At 41.2% G+C, this 22,478-nt stretch overlaps 1 protein-coding gene and 1 pseudogene across 1 annotated transcript in view; one reads left to right on the plus strand and one right to left on the minus strand.

The window, feature by feature from the left end:
* INTS4 (integrator complex subunit 4) overlaps positions 1-22,478 on the plus strand; it is a 166,854-nt gene that overhangs the window by 84,269 nt on the left and 60,107 nt on the right. The window contains exons 7-12 of the mRNA XM_066249569.1: positions 2,516-2,701; positions 3,309-3,359; positions 6,787-6,875; positions 8,186-8,306; positions 16,518-16,589; positions 19,313-19,487. Of these exons, the coding sequence (XP_066105666.1) occupies positions 2,516-2,701; positions 3,309-3,359; positions 6,787-6,875; positions 8,186-8,306; positions 16,518-16,589; positions 19,313-19,487 (694 nt within the window). The remainder of the gene's footprint in view (positions 1-2,515; positions 2,702-3,308; positions 3,360-6,786; positions 6,876-8,185; positions 8,307-16,517; positions 16,590-19,312; positions 19,488-22,478) is intronic.
* Positions 11,175-12,796, minus strand: LOC136321453 (glycylpeptide N-tetradecanoyltransferase 2 pseudogene; annotated as a pseudogene).

Raw genomic sequence — 22,478 nt, forward strand, 5'->3', positions numbered from 1 at the left:
AGGTCACAGATTTAAAACCCAAGGTCGCCAGCATGACCCCTGGAGTCACCAACATGATCCTACGGCTGCCTGCTTGAGCCCAGGTTTGCCTGCTTGAGCCCGAGGTTGCTGGCTCAAGCCCAAGGTCGCTGGTTCAATCCCTGGTCAGGGTACATTTGAGAAGCAATCATTGCACAACTAAGTGGAGCAAGAGTTGATGCTTCCCTCTCTCTCTTCCTTTTTCTCTCTCTAAAAAAAAAAAGAAAATAGAGTAATCATAGTACCATTATGCAGAATAGCCAAAAACTGGAAATAATTCAGATTCTATCAACAGTAGAAAGGATAAATGGATTGTTGTATACTATATTCACAATGGAATGCTATACAGTAATGAGAATGAATGAACCATATCTATATGCCATGCTGTAATCTCTAATCTCACAAAGATAATATTAAGCAAAAAGAGCCAGACACTATTTGATTTTTAAAATACAAAAATAGGCAAAATAAATCTATATGTTAGAACAGGGGTCGGGAACCTATGGCTCGCAAGCCAGATGTGGCTCTTTTGATGGCTGCATCTGGCTTGCAGACAGATCTTTAATAAAAATAATAACGTTAAAAATATAAAACATTCTCATGTATTACAATCCATTCATTTTTCTACTGCTCATGTTCATGGTTGTGGGTGGCTGGAGCCAATCACAGCTGTCCTCCGGGACAACACCAAATTTTTATTGGATAATACATAATGTACACGGGTTGTTGTATGGCTCTCACATAATTACATTTTAAAATATGTGGTGTTCATGGCTCTCTCAGCCAAAAAGTTTCCTGACCCCTGTTAGAAGTTAAGTTTGACCTGTGGTGGTGCAGTGGATAAAGTGTTGACCTGAAATCCTGAGGTTGCTGATTTGAAGTCCCAGACTTGCCTGGTCAAGACACGTACAGGAAGCAACTACTACAGTTGATGCTTCCCGCTCCCCCACCCCTTCTCTTCCTTTCTCTCTCTCTCATATATATATATATATGGTCTACCGGAAAGTTCTGTCCGTTTCTATCACAAGTTTCGACACGTAAGCACATGTTTATTTGGCGCATGTGTGCCTCTCTATTTTTATCACTTAATGTATACATACTGACGTAGCAAATTAACTAAAACAAAGTTGATTCACGTTAGTCTTATGTGTGAAGCGATAGTGTACCTATGGCTACTGATAAAGTTCATTTACACCACTATAATTTTTACGAATTCCAACAAGGAAGAAATGCTACAGAAGCATGTCTGTCGCATCCACCATATTCCCCTGACTTAGCACCCTCCAACTATCACTTGTTTTTGTACTTACAAAATTTTTTGAAGGGCAAAAATTCAAAAATGAAGAAGATGTCAAACAAGTACTGGTTCAATTTTTCACATCAAAAGATAAAACATTTTTCAAAAATGGGATATACAAATTGCCCTTACACTGGCAAGAAATCATTAATAATAATGGCAATTATATTAAATAAAGTTTATTGACGGTAAGAAAAATTTGTATTTTATTTTATTCCAAAAATGGACAGAACTTTCCGGTAGACCTTATATATATGTTTATCTGTCTCCTCTCTCTAAAAACCAATAAAATAAAATCTTAAAAAAGTTAAGATGCTGGCAGCTTTTGCCTGAGCAGGTGGTGGCGCAGTGGATAGAGCGTCGGACTGGGATGTGGAGGACCCAGGTTTGAGACCCTGAGGTTTCCAGCTTGAGCACAGGTTTATCTGGTTTGAGCAAAGCTCACCAGCTTGGACCCAAGGTCGCTGGCTCGAACAAGGGGTTACTTGGTTTGCTGAAGGCCCGCGGTCAAGGCACATATGAGAAAGCAATTAATGAACAACTAAACTGTCTCAACGAAAAACTGATGATTGATGCTTCTCATCTCTCTGCGTTCCTGTCTGTCTGTCCCTATCTATCCCTCTCTCTGACTCTCTCTCTGTCCCTATAAAAAATAAAAAAAGATGCTGGCTACTTTTGATGGTGGGGGAATAATTCCTGGAAAGTGGCACAAGGGGCTTTTCTGGGTGTTGGTGCTGTTCTGTTTCTTTATCTGAGTGCTTGTTATATGTGTGCTTTCATCTTGTGAAAGTTAATTGAGTAGCACACTTAAGATTTTTATATATTACTATATGGATATTAAATTTTTTTAATATATAAATTTCTATTTTGTTTTTATATTTGATAGCAAATAAAATATAATCTAGAGTCCATTTTCAAAGTACTCACTCCTGCCTTTACAAGGCAAAATGTCAGCTGATGGTACTGCAGTGGTGAACAAATGAGTCTACTTTATATTTTCTAAGGACTTATGATTCTTTTTGGAAGACACATACTCAAGTAACATGATACCAGACAGGCTTTAGTGAGAATGTAGTGTTCAAAGTCATTCCTAAAGCTGATAGAGTGCTATTGTTTCTGGTTTGGTTTTTTTGTTTTTTGGTGTTTTTTTTTTAATTTTAAGGTATCTTAATCATGTCCTTTTTTCTTCTCTTTTTATAGCACCTGACAGATACTTCCCACAGTGTAAGAAATAAGTGTCTGCAATTACTTGGCAATCTTGGCTCTTTGGAGAAAAGTGTCACAAAGGATGCAGAAGGCCTAGTTGTCAGAGATGTTCAAAAGATGATAGGGGATTACTTCAATGACCAAGACCCCCGTGTCAGAACAGCAGCTATAAAAGCTATGGTAAACGTGATCGTGGAGACTGAATGGGGACAGTTTGATTTGTTTGGTTTTTATTTGTACATGGCTAATGCTGCCTTGTATACATTCTGAATGCCCCCAAGATACGCCTTATACATACTTTTCAGAAACGTGTTGGTGGCATCACAGAACTCAATGGCATACATTTCTGTATAACAGGTGTGCTTTTGGGGGGCTTCTCTGGTAGCTTTCACTAGTATTTCTGAAATATGGAAGCCCCCTGTGTATTATATTATTATATTACAATCAGTTCAGGTTGTACCTCCCATGTTTCAGAAATATAGGGGAAATTTACCAGGGTAGGAGGGGTGCTTTTTAGGAGGCAATGGTGTTAATCATTTGTTCCTCAGCCTTCTTATCATTGTTTCATACCCTTCTGATATCCCTTTGGGAGAGCCTTTGGGTTAGATTTATTAAGTGAATATGTCTACTAAGAAGTCTTTGACCAGGTTTCTTATTTATATAGGACTGATTTTGGCTACAGGAACTATGTAAATCTGATATAATGGGGAAAGTATGTAAGATTGTGAGGAGACATTGGAAATATGGATACTTTTCCAAATGCTTAAACTATATCTTGATTTTATAGTTGCAGCTCCATGAAAGAGGACTGAAATTGCACCAAACAATTTATAATCAGGTACCTTAAATGACTGTTTGCAAGGGGAAGGGAGGTATCATGAAACTTGGAGGGTGACACATTGATTGTCAGCTAGCTTATAGTGGTAACTGTTAATTGAGATGAATGTGAGGTTGTATTCAAACAATACATTCTAAGAAGAGAATGAGGGGTATGTAATTGAGTAAGATTAGTATATGTGAAAAGTCTTTTAGGAGGATTTAGGTAGCTCAGTATAAATATCAATATACAGAGATAAGTGTAGTGTTCAGAATATGGAGAGTGGTAGTCTTGCTGATCTCTGGTGCTTGGGCCAAACATGAAGTCAGTGACGTCAGTTTTGGGCACCACACTTGACAACCTGGATGAGCAAGACCCTGGGATCAGATGAAAAGTTTCCACATGATTGTTGTAGTATTGGTAGTAAAAGGCACAGTGAACATATAGTATCACTAGGAGAAGCCGATGACTGCCTCACCAAAAAGCCTTACAAAGTGGTATTTCTCTTGTAGAGTAATTGCTGGGCTCTGGGAGTCAGGCAATCTAAGTCCATGAACAGAGACCAGATTGTGTTAGCCTGTCAAAGTGGCTTTATCTTGCAGAGGAAGATGATAATTAGCCAAGCCCCTATGACTGATGTGTACCAAGTTTATTCTTTTAGAAATTTAAGTAGAATGAATTCAGAATGGTTGTGTTGATGGGACCAGCCCCCTCTCTTCCTATTGGAAAACTGTGGGAAGCCAAATAATTAAAGGAAACTTGAGGACTCAGAGGAAGAAAGGTTAACCAGATGATTCACATATTAAGTGGTATAAGACTATGTCAGTTAAGTAGTGTTTAAAAACAAAATTCAACCAAGTAAATTTAAAGATCTAATTGGCTTCATGGAATGATTCATGAATCAGGCAACTTCCCATACAGCAAATAGAAAGGTGTTTTGAGGGGCTATACAAATGGAAGGTTTTTGTAGGCAGAAAAAGGTGGGGCAAGGAAATGAAAAGAGTGGATTATTTTGGGCAAGGTTACTTTCTCTTAGCTCAGCGGTTCTCAACCTGTGGGTCGCAATCCCAGCGGGGTCACCTAAAGCCATCGGAAAATACATAATGCATATCAGGTATTTACATTCCAAATCATAACTGTAGCAAAATTACAGTTATGAAGTAGCCACCAAAATTATTTTTTGGTTTGGGGTCACCGCAACATGAGGAACTGTATTGCGGGGTCACGGCATTAGAAAGGTTGAGAACCACTGCCTTAGCTGAAGATAGGGGGTCTTATGGGCAGATTACCTTATAGTACTAACCAGGAAATTCCAGCTGATTGGTTTAAAATTTCATTTTAGGAAGAAGCTGACACTGTAGTTAGGTATTAAGTTTTGGTGGGGCTCAGCACAGATGACTCCAGTTTGGGCCTGTTGTTTTTTTTAACACTAGGCAAGCAATGATGAGAGCCTTATAGGAGTGAGAATGGACTGATTGTGGAGAATTTGAGATATAAGATAGAATTGGGTACCTAATGAATTGTTTCAGCTTTAATGAGTTTGAATGGTTGATGGGACAACAAGCATGATGAGAATTCCAGGCCATAAATATTTGTGAAGGTCTGGAGCTCGGGAGAGATCAGAGCTGGAGGTGGATATTTGGAGCCATCAATATCTGGGAGGGCATGAGGGTACTCTGGGAGAGTAGGAAGGAGACCTAGGATGGAGCTATGGGCAAAGTCTAACATTTAAGAGGTAGACATAAGAGAACAGCCCTGCCTGACCAGATGGTGGTGCAGTGGATATAGCATCGGACTGGGATACAGAGGGCCCAGATCTGAAATCCCAAGGTCACCGGCTTGAGCGTGGGATCATAGACATGACCCCGTGGTCGCTGGCTTGAGCCCAAAGGTCACTGGCTTGAAGCCCAAGGTCTCTGCCTTGAGCCAAAGGTTGCTGGCTTGAGCAAGGGCTCACTTGCTCTGCTGTAGCCCCCAGTCAAGGCACATATGAGAAAGCAATCAATGAACAACTGAGGAGCTGAAACGAAGAATAGATGTTTCTCATCTCTCTCCCTTCCTGTCTGTCCCCATCTGTTGACTGTTTCTCTGTCTCTGTCAAAAAAAAAAAAAAAAAAAAGAAGAAGAAGAAAAAGAAAAAGAGAGCAGCCCTGGAGTGGAACTGAGGCGTAGCAAAATAGAGGAAAAAGAAAAATATATTCCAGAAAAGATAGGACAGAGTTCTCATAGTCAATCATGTCAGATGCTGGTGAAAGGTCGGTTAGGAAAGGAGGGTTTTTTTGTTTTGTTTTGTTTTGTTTTGTTTTGTTTTACAGAGACAGAGAGTCAGAGAGAGGGATAGACAGGGACAGACAGACAGGAACGGAGAGAGATGAGAAGCATCAATCTTTAGTTTTTCGTTGTGCGTTGCGACTTCTTAGTTGTTCATTGATTGCTTTCTCATATGTGCCTTGACCACGGGCCTTAAAAAGACTGAGTAACCCCTTGCTGGAGCCAGTGATCCTGGGTCCAAGCTGGTGAGTTTTTGCTCAAGCCAGATGAGTCCGCGCTCAAGCTGGCGACCTCGGAGTCTCGAACCTGGGTCCTTCCACATCCCAGTCCAATGCTCTATCCACTGTGCCACCACCTGGTCAGGCAGGAAAGGAGGTATTTTTAACTGTTGCAACCCATGGGGAGAGGGAGAAGGGGTGGTGTTACAAGTGGGTAGATGCTGCTTAGCCAGGGATGCTGCTAAGCATCTGAATGCACGGGACAGCCCCTCACAAAGAATTATTCAGTCCAAAATGTCAGTAGTGCCAAGATTGAGAAACCCTGGTTAAATGGATAGGTAGGCTAAATGGGATTAAGAGCAGGTGTGATGGAGTAAGTCATGGAAATGGAAGATCTGTTGGAGTAGCATGTTCTGGTCAGAGCATAGAATGTAGGATTTTAAAATCTCAGACATGGAGTAGTTCTGGGTATTGTTAAAATCTAGGGTATTGCTATTACAATAGGTGGAGTAGGGATATGCCATTTCAGACCAAAGTAAAACAGAAAAATCTGGCTTGGCAGTTTAGCATTAAGATTGTATATTCTAGACAGATTGTAAATCAGAAATTTATGCTTTGATTTTACAGATAGGGAAAAAATCGATCTTCGGTGTTTGAGCCTGGGAGAGCAGCAGTGTTACCTCCCAGCAGATTTGCCAGAATTGTGCTGTTCTAATGGCTTTTGTGCTATCAGTCTGTGGTTCTCCTTGCACAGGCTGTGGTAGGGTTCACAGTCAGAATTGAGAGCAGCTGACAGAAGCCAAGAATTCTTTGTTGGGCAGAGGCTCAAGTAGTTAAAACCACCCACAAGTATTTTGATTGGCATCCGTATCCAGCCACTCTGTCTTCATTGTGAAAATAGTTTGAACATCACCTGGGGGCACATTAAGCTAACAGACTTTTGGAATCCTTGTTTGCAGGCCTGTAAATTGCTCTCAGATGACTACGAACAAGTGCGCAGTGCTGCAGTCCAGCTTATCTGGGTTGTCAGTCAGCTCTATCCTGAAAGGTCAGTGTGGGTGTAAGCCAGCTTTTGTTCGTTGCTAAGCCATCTTTCTCTCCTCTCACCATGCAAAAAGCCTACTGCGAGAAAAGGAATGTTGGTTAGATTTTTGGAAGGCAGTGTGAAATAGCAGAAAAGCAGAGACCCTGAAAATCAGGATGCCTTGGTCTTTGCTCTTCAGCTCTGCCATCCATGAACTTTCTGTGTAACTTGGAAGAGATACCTCCACTCTCTGAGTCCTAAGCTCCTCTTCTGTAAATGAAGAATAAATAGAGGGATGAGATTGTCCTTCTAGTGCTTTGCAGCTCCCCCTACTACCCTTTTTAAATCTTTAAAATTGTTTGGGGTCCATTTTAGTGAATACAGATGTCAGATAAGGATACCATATGGTTTGAGAATAATCCCTTGTGTAGTGCTTTCCTGGTTAAAATTTTTTTTCAGTAATTAAATCACTTATTTTTACAGTAATTCTTTGAGGTGGAGAGACAAATATTATAAAAGAAAAAGACTAATTAGAATTTGTTTCTTCTTTTAGGACCAGATATGCAAATATAATGTTTTATATTGATTTATTCTGAGTTACTATATTGACAGCAATGCAAATATAGAATAAACATACAGATATAAAATACTCTATGGTAGCTAGTTTTTGGTATCTTTGTAAATCTTTGTATCTCTGGTGAATTAAACACTTTTATTCAAGGCAGCAATAATTTGTAGTGTAGGCCCTGGCCGGTTGGCTCAGTGGTAGAGCGTCGGCCTGGCGTTCAGGGGTCCCGGGTTCGATTCCCGGCCAGGGCATACAGGAGAAGCGCCCATCTGCTTCTCCACTCCTCCCCCTCTCCTTCCTCTCTGTCTCTCTCTTCCCCTCCCACAGCGAGGCTCCATTGGAGCAAGGATGGCCCGGGCGCTGGGGATGGCTCCTTGGCCTCTGCCCCAGGCGCTAGAGTGGCTCTGGTCGAGGGAGAGCGATGCCCCAGAGGGGCAGAGCATCGCCCCCTGGTGGGCAGAGCGTCAGCCCCTGGTGAGCGTGCCAGGTGGATCCCGGCTGGGCGCATGCAGGAGTCTATCTGTCTCTCCCCATTTCCAGCTTCAGAAAAATGCAAAAAAAAAAAAATTTGTACTGTAACTAAAAGGGTTAGTTTGTATTTCTAGAGTCATTTGTTTACTCTGAAATGTATTTCATCATTCTATGATTTTAATGATTCAGTTATCATTTCTACTTGTGCCTGTTTTCATAGATTGTTCCTAGTTTATTGAACCTGAAGCTTTAGGCTTATATGTTGTCATTTGTGGTTCCTTTTCTTTTCATTTAGCATTGTCCCAATCCCTTCTTCTAATGAAGAAATTCGCTTAGTTGATGATGCTTTTGGAAAAATTTGCCACATGGTCAGTGATGGCTCCTGGGTAGTACGAGTTCAAGCTGCAAAGCTATTGGTAAGTTACACTTTCTTTAATGAACATGTTGCCTGTCACAGGTATACAACCTTTTTGACAAATTACAATAAGGGCAGTTGTAACCCACTATTAGAAATCCTAGTATTTCTTGCCTGACCAGGTGGTGGCACAGTGGATAAAGCATCAGCCTGGGGGGCTGGGGACCCAGATTCAAAACCCCAAGGTCACCAACTTGAGTGCAGGGTTACCAGCTTGAGTGTAGGATCATAGACATGACCCTATAATCGCTGGCTTGAGCCCAGAGGTCACTGGCTTAAAGTCCAAGGTTCCTTGCTTGAGCTCAAGGTCGCTAGCTTGAGCAAGGGGTCGCTGGCTCAGCTGGAACCCCCCTGTCAAGGCACGTATGAGAAAGCAATCAATGAAACTAAGGTGCTAAAACTATGATGCTTCTCATCTCTCTCCCTTCCTGTCTGTCTGTCCCTGTCTTTTTGCCTCTCACTTAAAAGAAAATAATAATCCTAGGGTCTGACCTGTGGTGGTGCAGTGGATAAAGCATCAGCCTGGAATGCTGAGGTCACCGGTTCAAAATTCTGGGCTTGCCTGGTCAAGGCACGTATGGGAGTTGATGCTTCCTGCTCCTCCCCCCTTTTCTCTCCCTCCTCTCTGAAAATGAATAAAGTCTTAAAAAAATTTTTTTAATTCCCACGTGGAAAAAGAAATCTGAATTTAAAAAAAAATCTTAGTATTTCTTAAAATAGAAAGAAATGGCTCACTTCTCAATGGAGTAGTCTGTTAGAACTAGAAAGAAATTTAAAAACAATTCTATTGACACCTGTTAGCATATGAGATGGCCAAGGCCTGGAGAAAAAGAAAAATAATAATAAAAATAGTTGCTGCCATTTACTAAGCATCTGTTATGACCTAAATACTTTGCTGTGATGCCATTTACATTATATTATTTATACTTCACAGTAACCCAGCAAGCTCTGAAAAATTAAGTAAATTACCCAACTTAGACAAATAGAGAGTTGTGGAATGGGATTCAAATACTAATCTAACTTTTAGCATGGTATTTTCTTACTGTTTGACTTTGGGGACTTATAGTACATTTGTAAAAAAAAAAAATCAACTTTTCAGAGATAGGACTGTCTTATAGAAGGAGTGTTGACCTAATAATAGCTTAATTTTATGTCTGTGTTATCTTTGAGATGTCACTTGATCTTAGTTTTGGTTTCCTTGTCTGTTAAGGGGTTATAATATCTCAGAAAAGTAATCCTTAAAGCAGGGTCATTCAGATTTTTCAGTTTGTACTCCATAAGATCTGAAATAATAATTTTAGTATGTTAATTTCAAATCTGAACAATTCCAAATTATGTAAGTAATTCTGTTTGTACTTCAGAAGTAATTAAGTATGCTATTATAGTTTAGGATTATATTATATTGTTCTATATCTCTGATCCTGTGTTGTCCTTCCCTATTTCTTTACCTAGCTAATTCATACCCAGCCTTTAACACTTAGCTCAGAAATCACTTCCCACAAGAAGTCTTCTGTGTATGTGTGTATTAAAAAAATGCTTAGCTTAGCCTGACCTGTGGTGGTGCAGTGGATAAGGCTTCAACCTGGAATGCCGAGGTCAGTGGTTTGAAACTCTGGGCTTGCCTGGTCAAGGCACATATGGGAGTTGATGCTTCCTGCTTATCCCACCTTCTTTTTCTCCTTCCCTCTCTCTCTCTCTCTCTCTCTTTCTTTCTCTCTCTCTTGCCTCCTCTCCCTCCCCCTCCCCCTCTCTTAAATAAATAAATAAAAGAAAAAAGTGCCTAGTTTAGTTGGCTAGAAATTCTATAAAAGTAATAATAATTATTAGCAAGATTAGCTTATTAATTACTTTTGAAATACAAACAGAATTACTTACATAATTTGGAGCTGTTCAGATTTGAAATTACTAAAATTATAACAGAAAGCGCTTGACTCAAGTTAAGAGTCATCTAAGTAGAAACTCTTTAAATTTACCATAGTGATTCAATGTTTATATTATTTTATATAAGTCAGTTTCAGATCCTGTGGAGTACAAACTGGAGAAGAATATTAATGTTCTAGCTAGAAATTTGTAGTATTGCTCATGTGGATTTTTTTTTTTCTTTTCTGATTGTTGCTAATTGCATTGATTTCACTTAAGTTGTACTCTTACCTTCTTTGGAATGACAGTTCCAGAAATCTTTGAGTAGAATATTAATAAATGATGGTGTTAGCGTTCTAGAAATGGAAATATCCATCTATTGTAATACAAACTCAACATTTTCAGAATCTGTTCTTCCATTAAATCTAATGCATTGGATATATTAAATCCTTTCAGTTGATCTATAATGAGTGCATCATGAAGTCGGGCAGGACTGTTGTGGAAGGAATAGGCAACTTTGAGGCTCTTGGGAGCAGGGGGATGCATGACTGTGGAGGGGGTGTGTAGAAGCTGGGGTCAGTTTACCACTGGAGTTCTCCACTATGAACATGTCAATAATGTACTAATGGGAGAGGAACCAGTGGGCTACTTTCTCTTCATCCATCACTGGGGCCGGGCGAAACTTATTCAGGTAACTTGGTTAATTCTCAAACTGCTTTGATATCTTTTGGTTCCATCTATCTCAAGCCCAGAGTCTTTGTGGCATCCAGAAGTCTATATATCCTTATTGTTTTTATAAAGTCAGGTCTCTATTTAAGTGAGAAAAATTTCACTCTTACTACTCAGGGATTTAGTGCTTCTCCTGTGTGCCCTGAGCAGGAATCGAACCCGGGACTTCCACACGCTGGGCCAACATGCTCTACTACTGAGCCAACCGGCCAGGGCTCGGCCATCTTCTTCACATTAATACACGTAGATCTTTGACTTTTACAGGTGGATCTTTGACTTTCTAGACTGCAGACCCAGAGCAAAAATGCAACACATTTATCCTGTTGTAAATCCAAATGGTTTCTGGGATGGTTCTTAAGAAGCGTACCGGTTTTTTGTTTGAAGACACTGACCATGCAGTGCCACTGAAGAAGCCAGCCTGGGAGGTGCAGAGCCCTCAGCAGGAACTCAAGACAAATAGTCAAACTGGAACGTATCATCATCCTCCACATAATTCCCATTTAACAAGGTGTATAACTCCTTGAGCATACAGCATTACCCAAATCTAAAGTGTCCCACATAAAACTCTGTAGAGGCCCTGGCCAGTTGGCTCAGTGGTAGAGCGTCGGCCTGGCGTGCAGAAGTCCCGGGTTCGATTTCCTGCCAGGGCACACAGGAGAAGCGCCCATCTGCTCCACCCCTCCCCCTCTCCTTCCTCTCTGTCTCTCTCTTCCCCTCCTGCAGCCAAGGCTCCATTGGAGCAAAGATGGCCCAGGCGCTGGGGATGGCTCCTTGGCCTCTGCCCCAGGCGCTAGAGTGGCTCTGGTTGCAACAGAGCTACCCCCCGGAGGGGCAGAGCATCGCCCCCTGGTGGGCGTGCTGGGTGGATCCTGGTCGGGCGCATGCGAGAGTCTGTCTGACTGTCTCTCCCCGTTTCCAGCTTCAGAAAAAAATACAAAAAAAGGGGGGGGGAACTCTGTGGAAAGGAATATGGCTCTTGGCACATGTTGTCTTTATCTGCTTCTGTTACACCATGAGATGTTATTACTTAATTCAGTTTGGGTGCAGGCTGAGTCTCCCAAAACTGGTTTGTGTGTTTGGCAGCCTCGTCCATGTTCCTGGCAGGGCCCTCGCATGCTGTTAATATACAGCTCACAAAAATTAGGGGATATTTCAAAATGAACATCAAGCGATAAAATAAAGAAGCATTTGATGTTTTTATTTATTAAACAAGAACATCAGAAAATTGAACAAATCATAGAAGGTTGTTTGATTATGCAAATGAGATGCAAAACCAACTTTTATTTCATTGGTGAAAATGCACTTACAAAAGGCTGAAAGTACTGGACTATCTGCACATTCTGTGATCCCCTAATTTTTTTTTTCCTAAGATTTCTTTTTTTTTATTTTTTTTATTCATTTTAGAGAGGAAAGAGAAAGGGAGAGATAGAGGGAGAGAGAGAGGAGAGAGAGAGAGAAGGGGGGAGGAGCTGGAAGCATCAACTCCCATATGTGCCTTGACCAGGCAAGCCCAGGGTTTCGAACCGGTGACTTCAACATTTCCAGGTCGACGCTTTATCCACTGCGCCACCACAGGTCAGAATCCACTAATTTTAATGAGAAATGGAATTTAGTTCCATTGCTTTCTGGATGTCCTGCAACTCCTTCATTGGAATGGTGGGATTTTTTTTTTAAAGGCTGCTAACTCTTAATTTCCTGTAAATTAACTGCAAAGTTGACTTGGGGCCTATAAAATTGGTTTCTCCTAGTTAGTCTTCTGTTTCTTCTTTTTTTTTTGTCACCCAAGTCCCCTCTGAGACTTTGGCATGTTCTCTGTCCTCTTGCTCTCATCTGTCCCGTACGTGTCCTGGTTGTCCAGCTTTAGGCTCTGCTGCCGGCTGAATACTCACTGCCCTCTGCCATTGCTGTAGTGCAGCTGCAGAGGTGGCGTTGGGGACTGTGGGCATGGGGGCCATGGGGGTGGGCTCTGGCTTGGCCACAGAGGTGGTGGATGGAGCCCTAGTTGTTTTTATGGTTGGTGAGATCATGAATGATTAATGATCTTACCAGTCATGAATCCAGAGGCTTTTGGAATTCTTTTTCTGTGTCTCATATTTTCTGAGTTATCAACTCTTATTAGTTCTACCTTCTTGACATACCTTGAATCTGTCTATCTCTTCTCTGTTTCTGCTGTACCTGTGCTAGTTCAGGTCTGACCGTTTTTCAAGTAGGTTACTATTCTGTGAGGCTGTTGGTGTATTTGTGGATTTAAAATGGAAAGCTTCCTCTATTCTTAGATAACACTGGAAATTTGTTAAAAATAATGTTATGTAATTTGTAAAGCCAGACTTTGAATAGTACCCTTTCTTTGCTACTGTGTTGGGAGAGAGTTTAGTTGAAGGCATTAAAGGAGGGCCTTGAGACTATAGGTTAATTTAGTGTGAAGTCATTAAAACGTTTTTTATAGGAAAAGAAGTGCCCCTTAAAAAGCCAACTGTTAATGCTGGTGGTAAAACTAGAGAAAGGTAGAAGCTCCTAAAGATTTATAGTTCTTGATTCATAAAACTGATGTTTTTGATTAAAAAATGAATGGTGGATTTGGTATTGACTCAGATCCATGTAACAAACAAGGCCACTAACTGTACTGTGTAGATATAAGAAACAGTGGTTTTGAAACTACCTAAGTCAAAACAGTACAATAGTTGCTCTCCTAGAGTTGTTGGAAAGGTGTTAATTTGGGTAAGGATATTCCAGAAGACTATGTAACTGTGTATGGAAAATGTGCCAGAGAAAGCTGGAGTCTGTGTAAACATTTCTAACCTGAGAATTAGAAAAGATCTCTAATATACTCCTTAAGAATGTCTAGAACTTCAGCCTGACCTGTGGTGGCGCAGTGTATAGTGTCGACTTGGAACGCTGAGGTTGCCAGTTCGAAACCCTGGGCTTGCCTGGTCAAGGCACATGTGGGAGTTGATGCTTCCTGCTCCTCCCCCTTTCTCTCTCTCTCTCTCTCTCTCTCTCTCTCCCCCCCCTTACACACATTCTCTCTCTCTCTCCTCACTGAAATAAATAAAATACCCAGATGATTAGAGATAAGTTTATAAAAAAGAAAGAAGGAAGGAAGTCAGTCAGTCAGTCTAAGACTTGCTTTAATGAAGGAAGAAAGGAAGGAAGAAAGGAAGGAGAGAGGGAGGGAGGGAGGGAGGGAGAGAGGGAGGGAGGGAGGGAGGGAGGGAGGGAGGGAGGGAGGGAGGGAAGTAATTAAGTCTAGGACTTGCTTTAATAGCCCCCTAATTGGTCTATCTGCTTCATTTTGATTCCTTCTTGTCTATTAGCCACATTGCTGCCAAGGTGGTGTTTATGACCCATAAACCTGTGTTTCTTCCTTATTTGAAATTAGCAAGTTACCAAATCTCCACTATTCTTTTTTTTTTTTTTTTTTGTATTTTTCTGAAGCTGGAAACGGGGAGAGACAGACAGACTCCCACATGCGCCCGACCGGGATCCACCCGGCACGCCCGCCAGGGGCGACGCTCTGCCCACCAGGGGGCGATGCTCTGCCCCTCCGGGGCGTCGCTCTGCCACGACCAGAGCTACTCTAGCGCCTGGGGCAGAGGCCAAGGAGCCATCCCCAGCGCCCGGGCCATCTTTGCTCCAATGGAGCCTCGGCTGCGGGAGCGGAAGAGAGAGACGGGGGGGGGGGGGGGGGGGGGGGGGGGGGGGTGGAGAAGCAAATGGGTGCTTCTCCTATGTGTCCTGGCCGGGAATCGAACCCGGGTCCCCTGCACGCCAGGCCGACACTCTACCGCTGAGCCAACCGGCCAGGGCCAAGTTACCAAATCTCTTAGCCTCAATTTCTCATCTAAAAAATGAGGACCATGTACATTCTTCAGGATATGATGGAGGTAATAAATTTTTAAAATATAAGCAAATATTTTGTACATTGTCGAGCTCATTAAATATTTAACAGATTATCAAGTTTTTATTCATAAGGCAAATGCCTCACTGTGGCAAACAAGACTCTCTGTGATTTTATTTGATCCGAGCGTCGGCTTGGGATGCTGAGGGCCCAGGTTCAAAACCCTGAGGTTGCCAGCTCGAGCATGGGCTCATCTGGCTTGAGCACGGGTTCACCAGCTTGAGCGTGGGGTCACCGGCTTCAGCATGGGATCGTAGACATGACCCCATGGTCACTGGCTTGAGCTCAGAGGTCACTGGCTTGAAGCCCAAGGTTGCTGGTTCAGCTGAGGCTCCCTTCCCCCATCAAGGCACCTATGAGAAGGCAATCAGTGAACAACTAAAGTACTTCAACTGCAAGTTGATGCATCCCATCTTTCTCCCTTCCTGTCTGTCTCTTTGTGTCTCTCTCTCTTTAAAATAAAAAAACTCCTTATGATCTTATCCCTATCTGCCGGCCTCATTTTCATCACCTTCTCTTGTGCTCCTTTCCTAGAACCACTTGATGTCTCCCACATGACATTCTCACTTCATGAATTTGCACTTGTGATTTCTGTTTCCCCAAATAAATCTCTCCCTGCCTTCTCCCTTTACTGCTTGTTCTCTGCGTTCCTATAGTGCCCTTTGTAAATGTGTATAATAGCAATTCATACCTTAATAGAATAATCTCTTGGCAGTTTCCCTCACTAGACAAAGATCATTAAATGTAAAATTGATTTCTTATTTTTGTATTCCTATTCCTGGTAACTGTAGGCATAAATTGAATTGTTGGTAAATATTTATTTTATTGAAAGTGAATAAATGAACAGATGAATGGAAAGAATGGAATGAAAAGGAACGAAGGAGTGAAGAGTAGTGATTAAGGAAAAGTATTCTAGACCTGGGTTTATAGCTCACTCCTGTAATTTATACTGTTTATGTCCTTGAATGAATTACTTAATCTCTTTTTTTTGCCTTCTTTCCCCTATATTGAAACGAGACTAATAATAGTATTTACTTCAGAAGGAGAGTAAATGGGCTAATGTATGTATAAAGCACTTAGAGCAGTGCATGATGCTGTAAGTATTTAGGTGCTAGCTGCTGCTGCTGCTGCTGCTGCTGCTAATGTTTTTATTATTTTCCTCATGATTCAGAACCCATAGACATCTTTAGTATCAAGATTAATGTTACCTTAGGCTCTGGCCGGTTGGTTCAGAGGTAGAGTGTTGGCCCGGCATGTGGAAGTCCCAGGTTCAATTCCCAGTCAGGGCACATAGGAGAAGCATCCATCTGTGTCTCCACCCTAGCCCTCTCCTTCTCTCTCTCTCTCTCTCTCGCTCTCTCTCTCTCTCTTCCCCTCCCGCAGCCAAGGCTCCACTGGAGCAAAGTTGGCCCGGGTGCTGAGGATGGCTCACATGCTAGAATGGCTCTGGTGGTAATGAAGCAATACCCCAGGTGGGCAGAGCATCGCCCCCTGGTGGGCATGCCAGATGGATCCCGGTCGGGTGCATGCAGAAGTCTGTCCAACTGCCTCCCCGCTTCTAACTTGGGAAAAATACACACACACACACACACACACACACACACACACACACACACAGAATAATGTTATCTTTACACATTTGAGTTGACTGCAAACTTTTACTATTTAGATAATGTTCAGGTCTTAAAAGATGTTCAATTTGTTCTGGTTTCTTTTTTTTAATAGGGCTCTATGGAGCAAGTCAGTTCTCATTTCTTGGAGCAGACCCTTGACAAGAAGCTGATGTCAGATCTGAGGGTAACTTAAAATCTTTGTTGTTGAAACTGGATTTCTGTAACCACATCAGTGTAACAATATATGCCAAGTTGATGTTGATTTAATTTTGCAGCCCATGCATTGTTAAATTAATGTAGAGTGATTAAATTATATTTTAATTTAAAATCTTAATAACTTAAAATAAAATCTTAATAACTTGAACCAAATTACAAGTTACTTCATTAAATTTTAAATTATTATAATGAAAATACTTTGCACAAGTTGTGTTTCACAAAGAGGAGCCAGTATTAATTTTCTATTTGGTAGAAACTACAAAGGTCTGGTCTTATTTTTGAGATTGTGACATCTTAGGACTCCTTTTCAACAGCAGTTTCCATGGAGGAATGAGTAAATTCTTTTTCTGAAATGTAACAAAATGCCTCTTATGAAATGCCTTTAAACTTTTACTGTGATAGTTCTCTGATATAGTTGCCAGGGCCAAATATGAGTTTGAGGATATGATATGTGCATTCATTGTCAATATCTTGTTTATTAAATTATAAAAAAATAAAGAATTATAGTATGTTTGATAAATAGAAAGAAAAGGGGAAAAATTACCCATTTTTTTTACTACTATAACAAAATGACACTTGTCATTTTGGTGTATTTCTCCCCAGCTCTTTTTTTTTTTTTTTAAGATTTATTTATTGATTTTATGGGGGTTGGGTGAATGAGAAGTATCAGCTCATACTTGCTTCACTTTAGTTGTTTATTCCTTGCTTCTTGTTTGTTGTATGTTCCTTGACCTGGCACAGTGTTTCGAACCCATGACCTTAGCATTCCAGACTGACACTCTGTCCACTGTTCCACCATCTGGTCAGGCTCTTACACATGTTTTAATTTTTTTTTTTTTTTGTATTTTTCTGAAGCTGGAAGCGGGGAGAGACAGTCAGACAGACTCCCACATGCGCCCAACCGGGATCCACCCGGCACGCCCACCAGGGGCCACGCTCTGCCCACCAGGGGGCGATGCTCTGCCCCTCCGGGGCGTTGCTCTGCCGCAACCAGAGCCACTCTAGCACCTGGGACAGAGGCCAAGGAGCCATCCCCAGTGCCCGGGCCATCTTTGCTCCAATGGAGCCTTGGCTGCGGGAGGGGAAGAGACAGAGAGGAAGGGGGGGGTGGAGAAGCAAATGGGCGCTTCTCCTATGTGCCCTGGCCCAGAATCGAACCCGGGTCCCCCGCACGCCAGGCCAACACTCTACCGCTGAGCCAACCGGCCAGGGCCTTACACATGTTTTAAATATTGCATGCAAATAGTTTTGTAGTTTACTTTTTACATTTGCCACTAGCATCCAACTGAAAATTAACAGGCATGCACAGAAGCAGTAAAATATATCCACAATCAAGAAAACAAAACCAACCCAGAAATAATAGACGTAGTAGACAAAAATAGGACCCTGGTTAGCAAACTTTTACATTTGCTTTTTTCATATTATCAACTTTATACTTAACATTTTTACCAATTGTGTAATATTCTGTTAAGTAGATATACCATAATTTTTAACCCTTTATTATACATGTAGAGTATCCTGATTTTTCTATTCTAATAAGTTACATAAAGAATATTATCTTCATGCCTGACCAGGTGGTAGTACAGTGGATAGAGCATCAGACTGTGATGCAGCAGACCCAGGTTTGAAACCTTGAGGTCGCTGGCTTGAGCGTGGGCTGACCAGTTTGAGCACAGGGTCACTGGCTTGAGTGTGGATTCCTAGACTTGACCTCATGGTCACTGGCTTGAGCCCAAAGGACCCTGGCTTGAACAAGGGTTCACTAGTTCGGCAAGAGCCCTCCCCCCTATTTCAGGGCACATATTAGAAGGCAATCAATGAACAACTAAGGTGCCACAATGAAAAATTGATGCTTCTCATCTCCCTCTCTTGTCTGTCTGTCCCTGTCTTCTCTCTCTCTCTCTCTCTCTCTCTCTCTCTCTCTCTCTGTCACACACACACACAAAAAAAGAATATTATCTTTAGCCTGACCAGGTGTTGGTGCAGTAAAAGGAGCATTGACCTGGGATAACAAGCTTTATTACTGAGTCTGACCCACACTGTTTTGGGCTCAGGTGCAATATTTCATCAGTGCCTTTAAGGTGATCAGTCATAGGGATGTGGATTCACACCTAGAACAATCATAATAGGTGGATGTATGATGTATTCATTTATGATGTGTCATAACTCTCAAGTGGACTAGATATTTACTTTAGCAAACTACTTTATTCCTCATTAGGCATTCTGTGCAGAAAGTGAATTGATTAGAAAGTTGCTTGGGAGTACAGTGTTGCTGAAATGGAGCACAGTGTTGTCAAATAGACTTAACTTCTTCTGGCTCTGAAAAAAATTCTTTTTAGGGCCAGTGTATTATTATCTACCCTGGATGGTGTTTGGAGGGACACTGCCGTTATTTACCTTTCTGGTTCTCTTTCCTATGCTGTCATTGCAAACATGAATACCTGTCTGATCAACATCTCTTTCACTAACTTTAATATGGTTACTATCTTTAATAAGGTTACTACCAGCAGTGATAAACCTACAAGCCTTTAAGTTAAATTTGCATTTCTCTGTTCTGATCTACTGAGTATATTTTTACAACAGTAAGTGTGAAAGAGCAGTCTTATTTCTTGCATTTGCATGTTCTCAGGGTGCATATTATTGTTCCATCATGAACCTGTTGAAAGTGGTAATTGTTGTTGTCCTCTACAGAGGAAACGCACTGCACATGAGCGTGCCAAGGAACTTTATAGTTCAGGGGAGTTTTCCAGCGGCAGGAAGTGGGGAGACGATGCTCCCAAGGAAGAAATAGACACAGGGGCTGTGAACTTGATCGAGTCAGGAGCTTGTGGAGCCTTTGTCCATGGATTGGAAGATGAGATGTATGGTAAGTATGACTGCATCGTAACAGAGCTCATTTACTGAGTGACTGCTATGTGTAAGGCATCGAACTGGTTGATAATACACAGTGTCTCATTTAGTCTTCACAGTCACAAGTGTACCTACTATTATTTTAATTTTACAGACAGATGAGTTTGAGGTCCAGGTGGTATGACAAAGTGGTTAAGAGCATGGACTTTGGGTTCAGTCAGCCTAGGTTTAAATTTTAACTTTTTTTTTTTCTTTCCTTTTTGTATTTTTCTGAAGCTGGAAACAGGGAGAGACAGTCAGACAGACTCCCGCATGCGCCCAACCGGGATCCACCCGGCACGCCCACCAGGGGCCACACTCTGCCCACCAGGGGGCGATGCTCTGCCCCTCCGGGGTGTCGCTCTGACGCGACCAGAGCCACTCTAGCGCCCGGGGCAGAGGCCAAGGAGCCATCCCCAGCGCCTGGGCCATCTCTGCTCCAATGGAGCCTTGGCTGTGGGAGGGGAAGAGAGAGACAGAGAGGAAGGAGGGGGTGGGGGTGGAGAAGCAAATGGGCACTTCTCCCATGTGCCCTGGCCGGGAATCGAACCCGGATCCCCCACACGCCAGGCCGACACTCTACCACTGAGCCAACCGGCCAGGGCCAAATTTTAACATTTTTATTTTAAAAGTTTAATATTAAGTGTTTCTGAATAATGAGAATTAAATGAGATTATATATACATAAAAGACTTGGCATAATACTTGACCTATTTATAATAACCACTTAATGTAGTAGTAGTAAAAATAGTTATTATTGATACTGATAACAAATACTGATAGTAAGAGATAGAAGCAAGATTTAAACTCAGATAGGTCTGACCTCAAAGTATTACTAATAAAGACTGTTACACCATTTTAAAAAAATTATTGATTTAGAGGGAGAGAAAGAGAAAGATAAACATCAATTTGTTGTTCCACTTATTTATACATTCATTGGTTGATTCTAGTATACACCCTAACTGGGAGTAAAATCTGCAACCTTGGCATATCTGAATGATGCTCTAACCAGTTGAGTTACCTGGCCAGGGCTACACTTTCAGTTTTGAAGTATATTTTTACTGGTAACTGAATTCTAGATTAACAGATTTTTTTTAGTCTTTTAAAGGTGTTCCATAGTTTTCTGATTGCATTGTTTCTGCTGAGAAGTCTGCTGTCATTTAAAAATAAAATCTTTGTTCTTCTATACTCTTTTCTCTTTATTGCTGGTTTCAGATTATTTAATTCTGATGTATGTTGGTGTAATCTTCTCTATTTTTCTTATTCTTCAGATTTGTTGAGCTTCTTGGAACTATGGAAAATCTTTAGCCATTATTTCTTTAAATAGTTTTCTGCCCCTATGCTCCTTTGGGGACTCCTGTAGTTGACTGGTGCAATATTTCTTTTTTATCCCTATTCTTTATTCTCTTTGTTTCATTAACATTTATTGCTTTGTCTTGGAGTTCACTAATTTTTTTTCTGCATTGTCTAATCTGCTGTTAATCCCATTCAATTTGTTTTTCATCTCCAATGTTGTAGTTTTCATCCCTAGAAATTCTATTAGAATTTAGATTTGTTTAATATCTTCCACATATCTATGTATATAATATGCTTAATCTTTTCTCTAGCTTTGTCAACAGAGAATGCTTTTACAATAATTGTCCTAGTACAGTGGTTGGCAAACTCATTAGTCTGCAGAGCCAAATATCAACAGTACAATGATTGAAATTTCTTTTGAGAGCCAAACTTTTAAAACTTAAACTATACAGGTAGGTACATTCCTTATCGAGGTAATGCCCTCACATGGTATTGTGTAGAAGAGCCACACTCAAGGGGCCAAGGAGCCACATGTGGCTCACGAGCCGCAGTTTGCCAACCAGGGTCCTATTTTTGTCTACTACGTCTATTATTTCTGGGTTGGTTTTGTTTTCTTGATTGTGGATATATTTTACTGCTTCTGTGCATGCCTGTTAATTTTCAGTAGGATGCTAGCCAGTGTGAATTTTTCAATGCTGAACATTACTATATTCCTATATATATTCTTGAGCTTTGTTCTGAGATCCAGTTTTTTCAGGTCTTATTTTTAAGTTTTGTTAGATGAGACCTAAGCAACATTCAGTTAGGAGTTATTTTTTTCCACCATTGAAACAAACTCTTTTGAAAAATAACACTTGTAGATCATGTGTGAGCTTTGGAGTTTATTCCCTCTATTCCTGTTTAGTGGTTCTTCATCAGATCTTGGATAGTTTCTTCACAGATCAGAACTCAGCTTTCAACTTGAGTAGGACCCTCTACAGATCTCTCAAGCCATTCTTTCTGTGCAGTTCTTTCCTTTGTGGTGCTTTTCCCTATGAACTCTAGCAACATTGGCCTTTCTAGACTCTCAGCTCTTTCTCCTTAACTCAGGAAACCTGCAACCTGGAAACTGTTTCTAGACAGTAAGCTGATATAATCATAGAACTCATCTCATTTATTTCCCATCTCAGTGATCACAACCCTTTTTTGCCTGATGTCCAATGTGTTGAATACTATTGTTCAGATATTTTATCTCTGTTTTTAGTTGTTTCATTTAGAAAGATAATTCTGGCCCTTGTTATATCTTAGCCAGTAATAGAAGTCCTGCAAAGCTCTTGTGATTTCTATAATATGTTGATCTCTATTTTATATAGATTACAGAATGTCAGTGCCTTGAGATGATTTACTCCAATCTCCTCATTTTCAGTGAGGGTAACAGACCTGGAGAGATACTGTTGATTATCTAAATTTTATAGTAAATTTTATTAGAGAATTAGAACTTAGGTCTTTGCCTGACCTGTGGTGGCGCAGTGGATAAAGCGTCGACCTGGAAATGCTGAGGTCGCCGGTTCGAAACCCTGGGCTTGCCTGGTCAAAGCACATATGGGAGTTGATGCTTCCAGCTCCTCCTCACCTTCTCTCTCTGTCTCTCTCTCCTCTCTCTCTCTCTCTCTCTCTCTCTCTCTCCCCCTTTC

The sequence above is a fragment of the Saccopteryx bilineata genome, chromosome 1 (genome assembly GCF_036850765.1).
Source record: "Saccopteryx bilineata isolate mSacBil1 chromosome 1, mSacBil1_pri_phased_curated, whole genome shotgun sequence".
NCBI lineage: Eukaryota > Metazoa > Chordata > Mammalia > Chiroptera > Emballonuridae > Saccopteryx > Saccopteryx bilineata.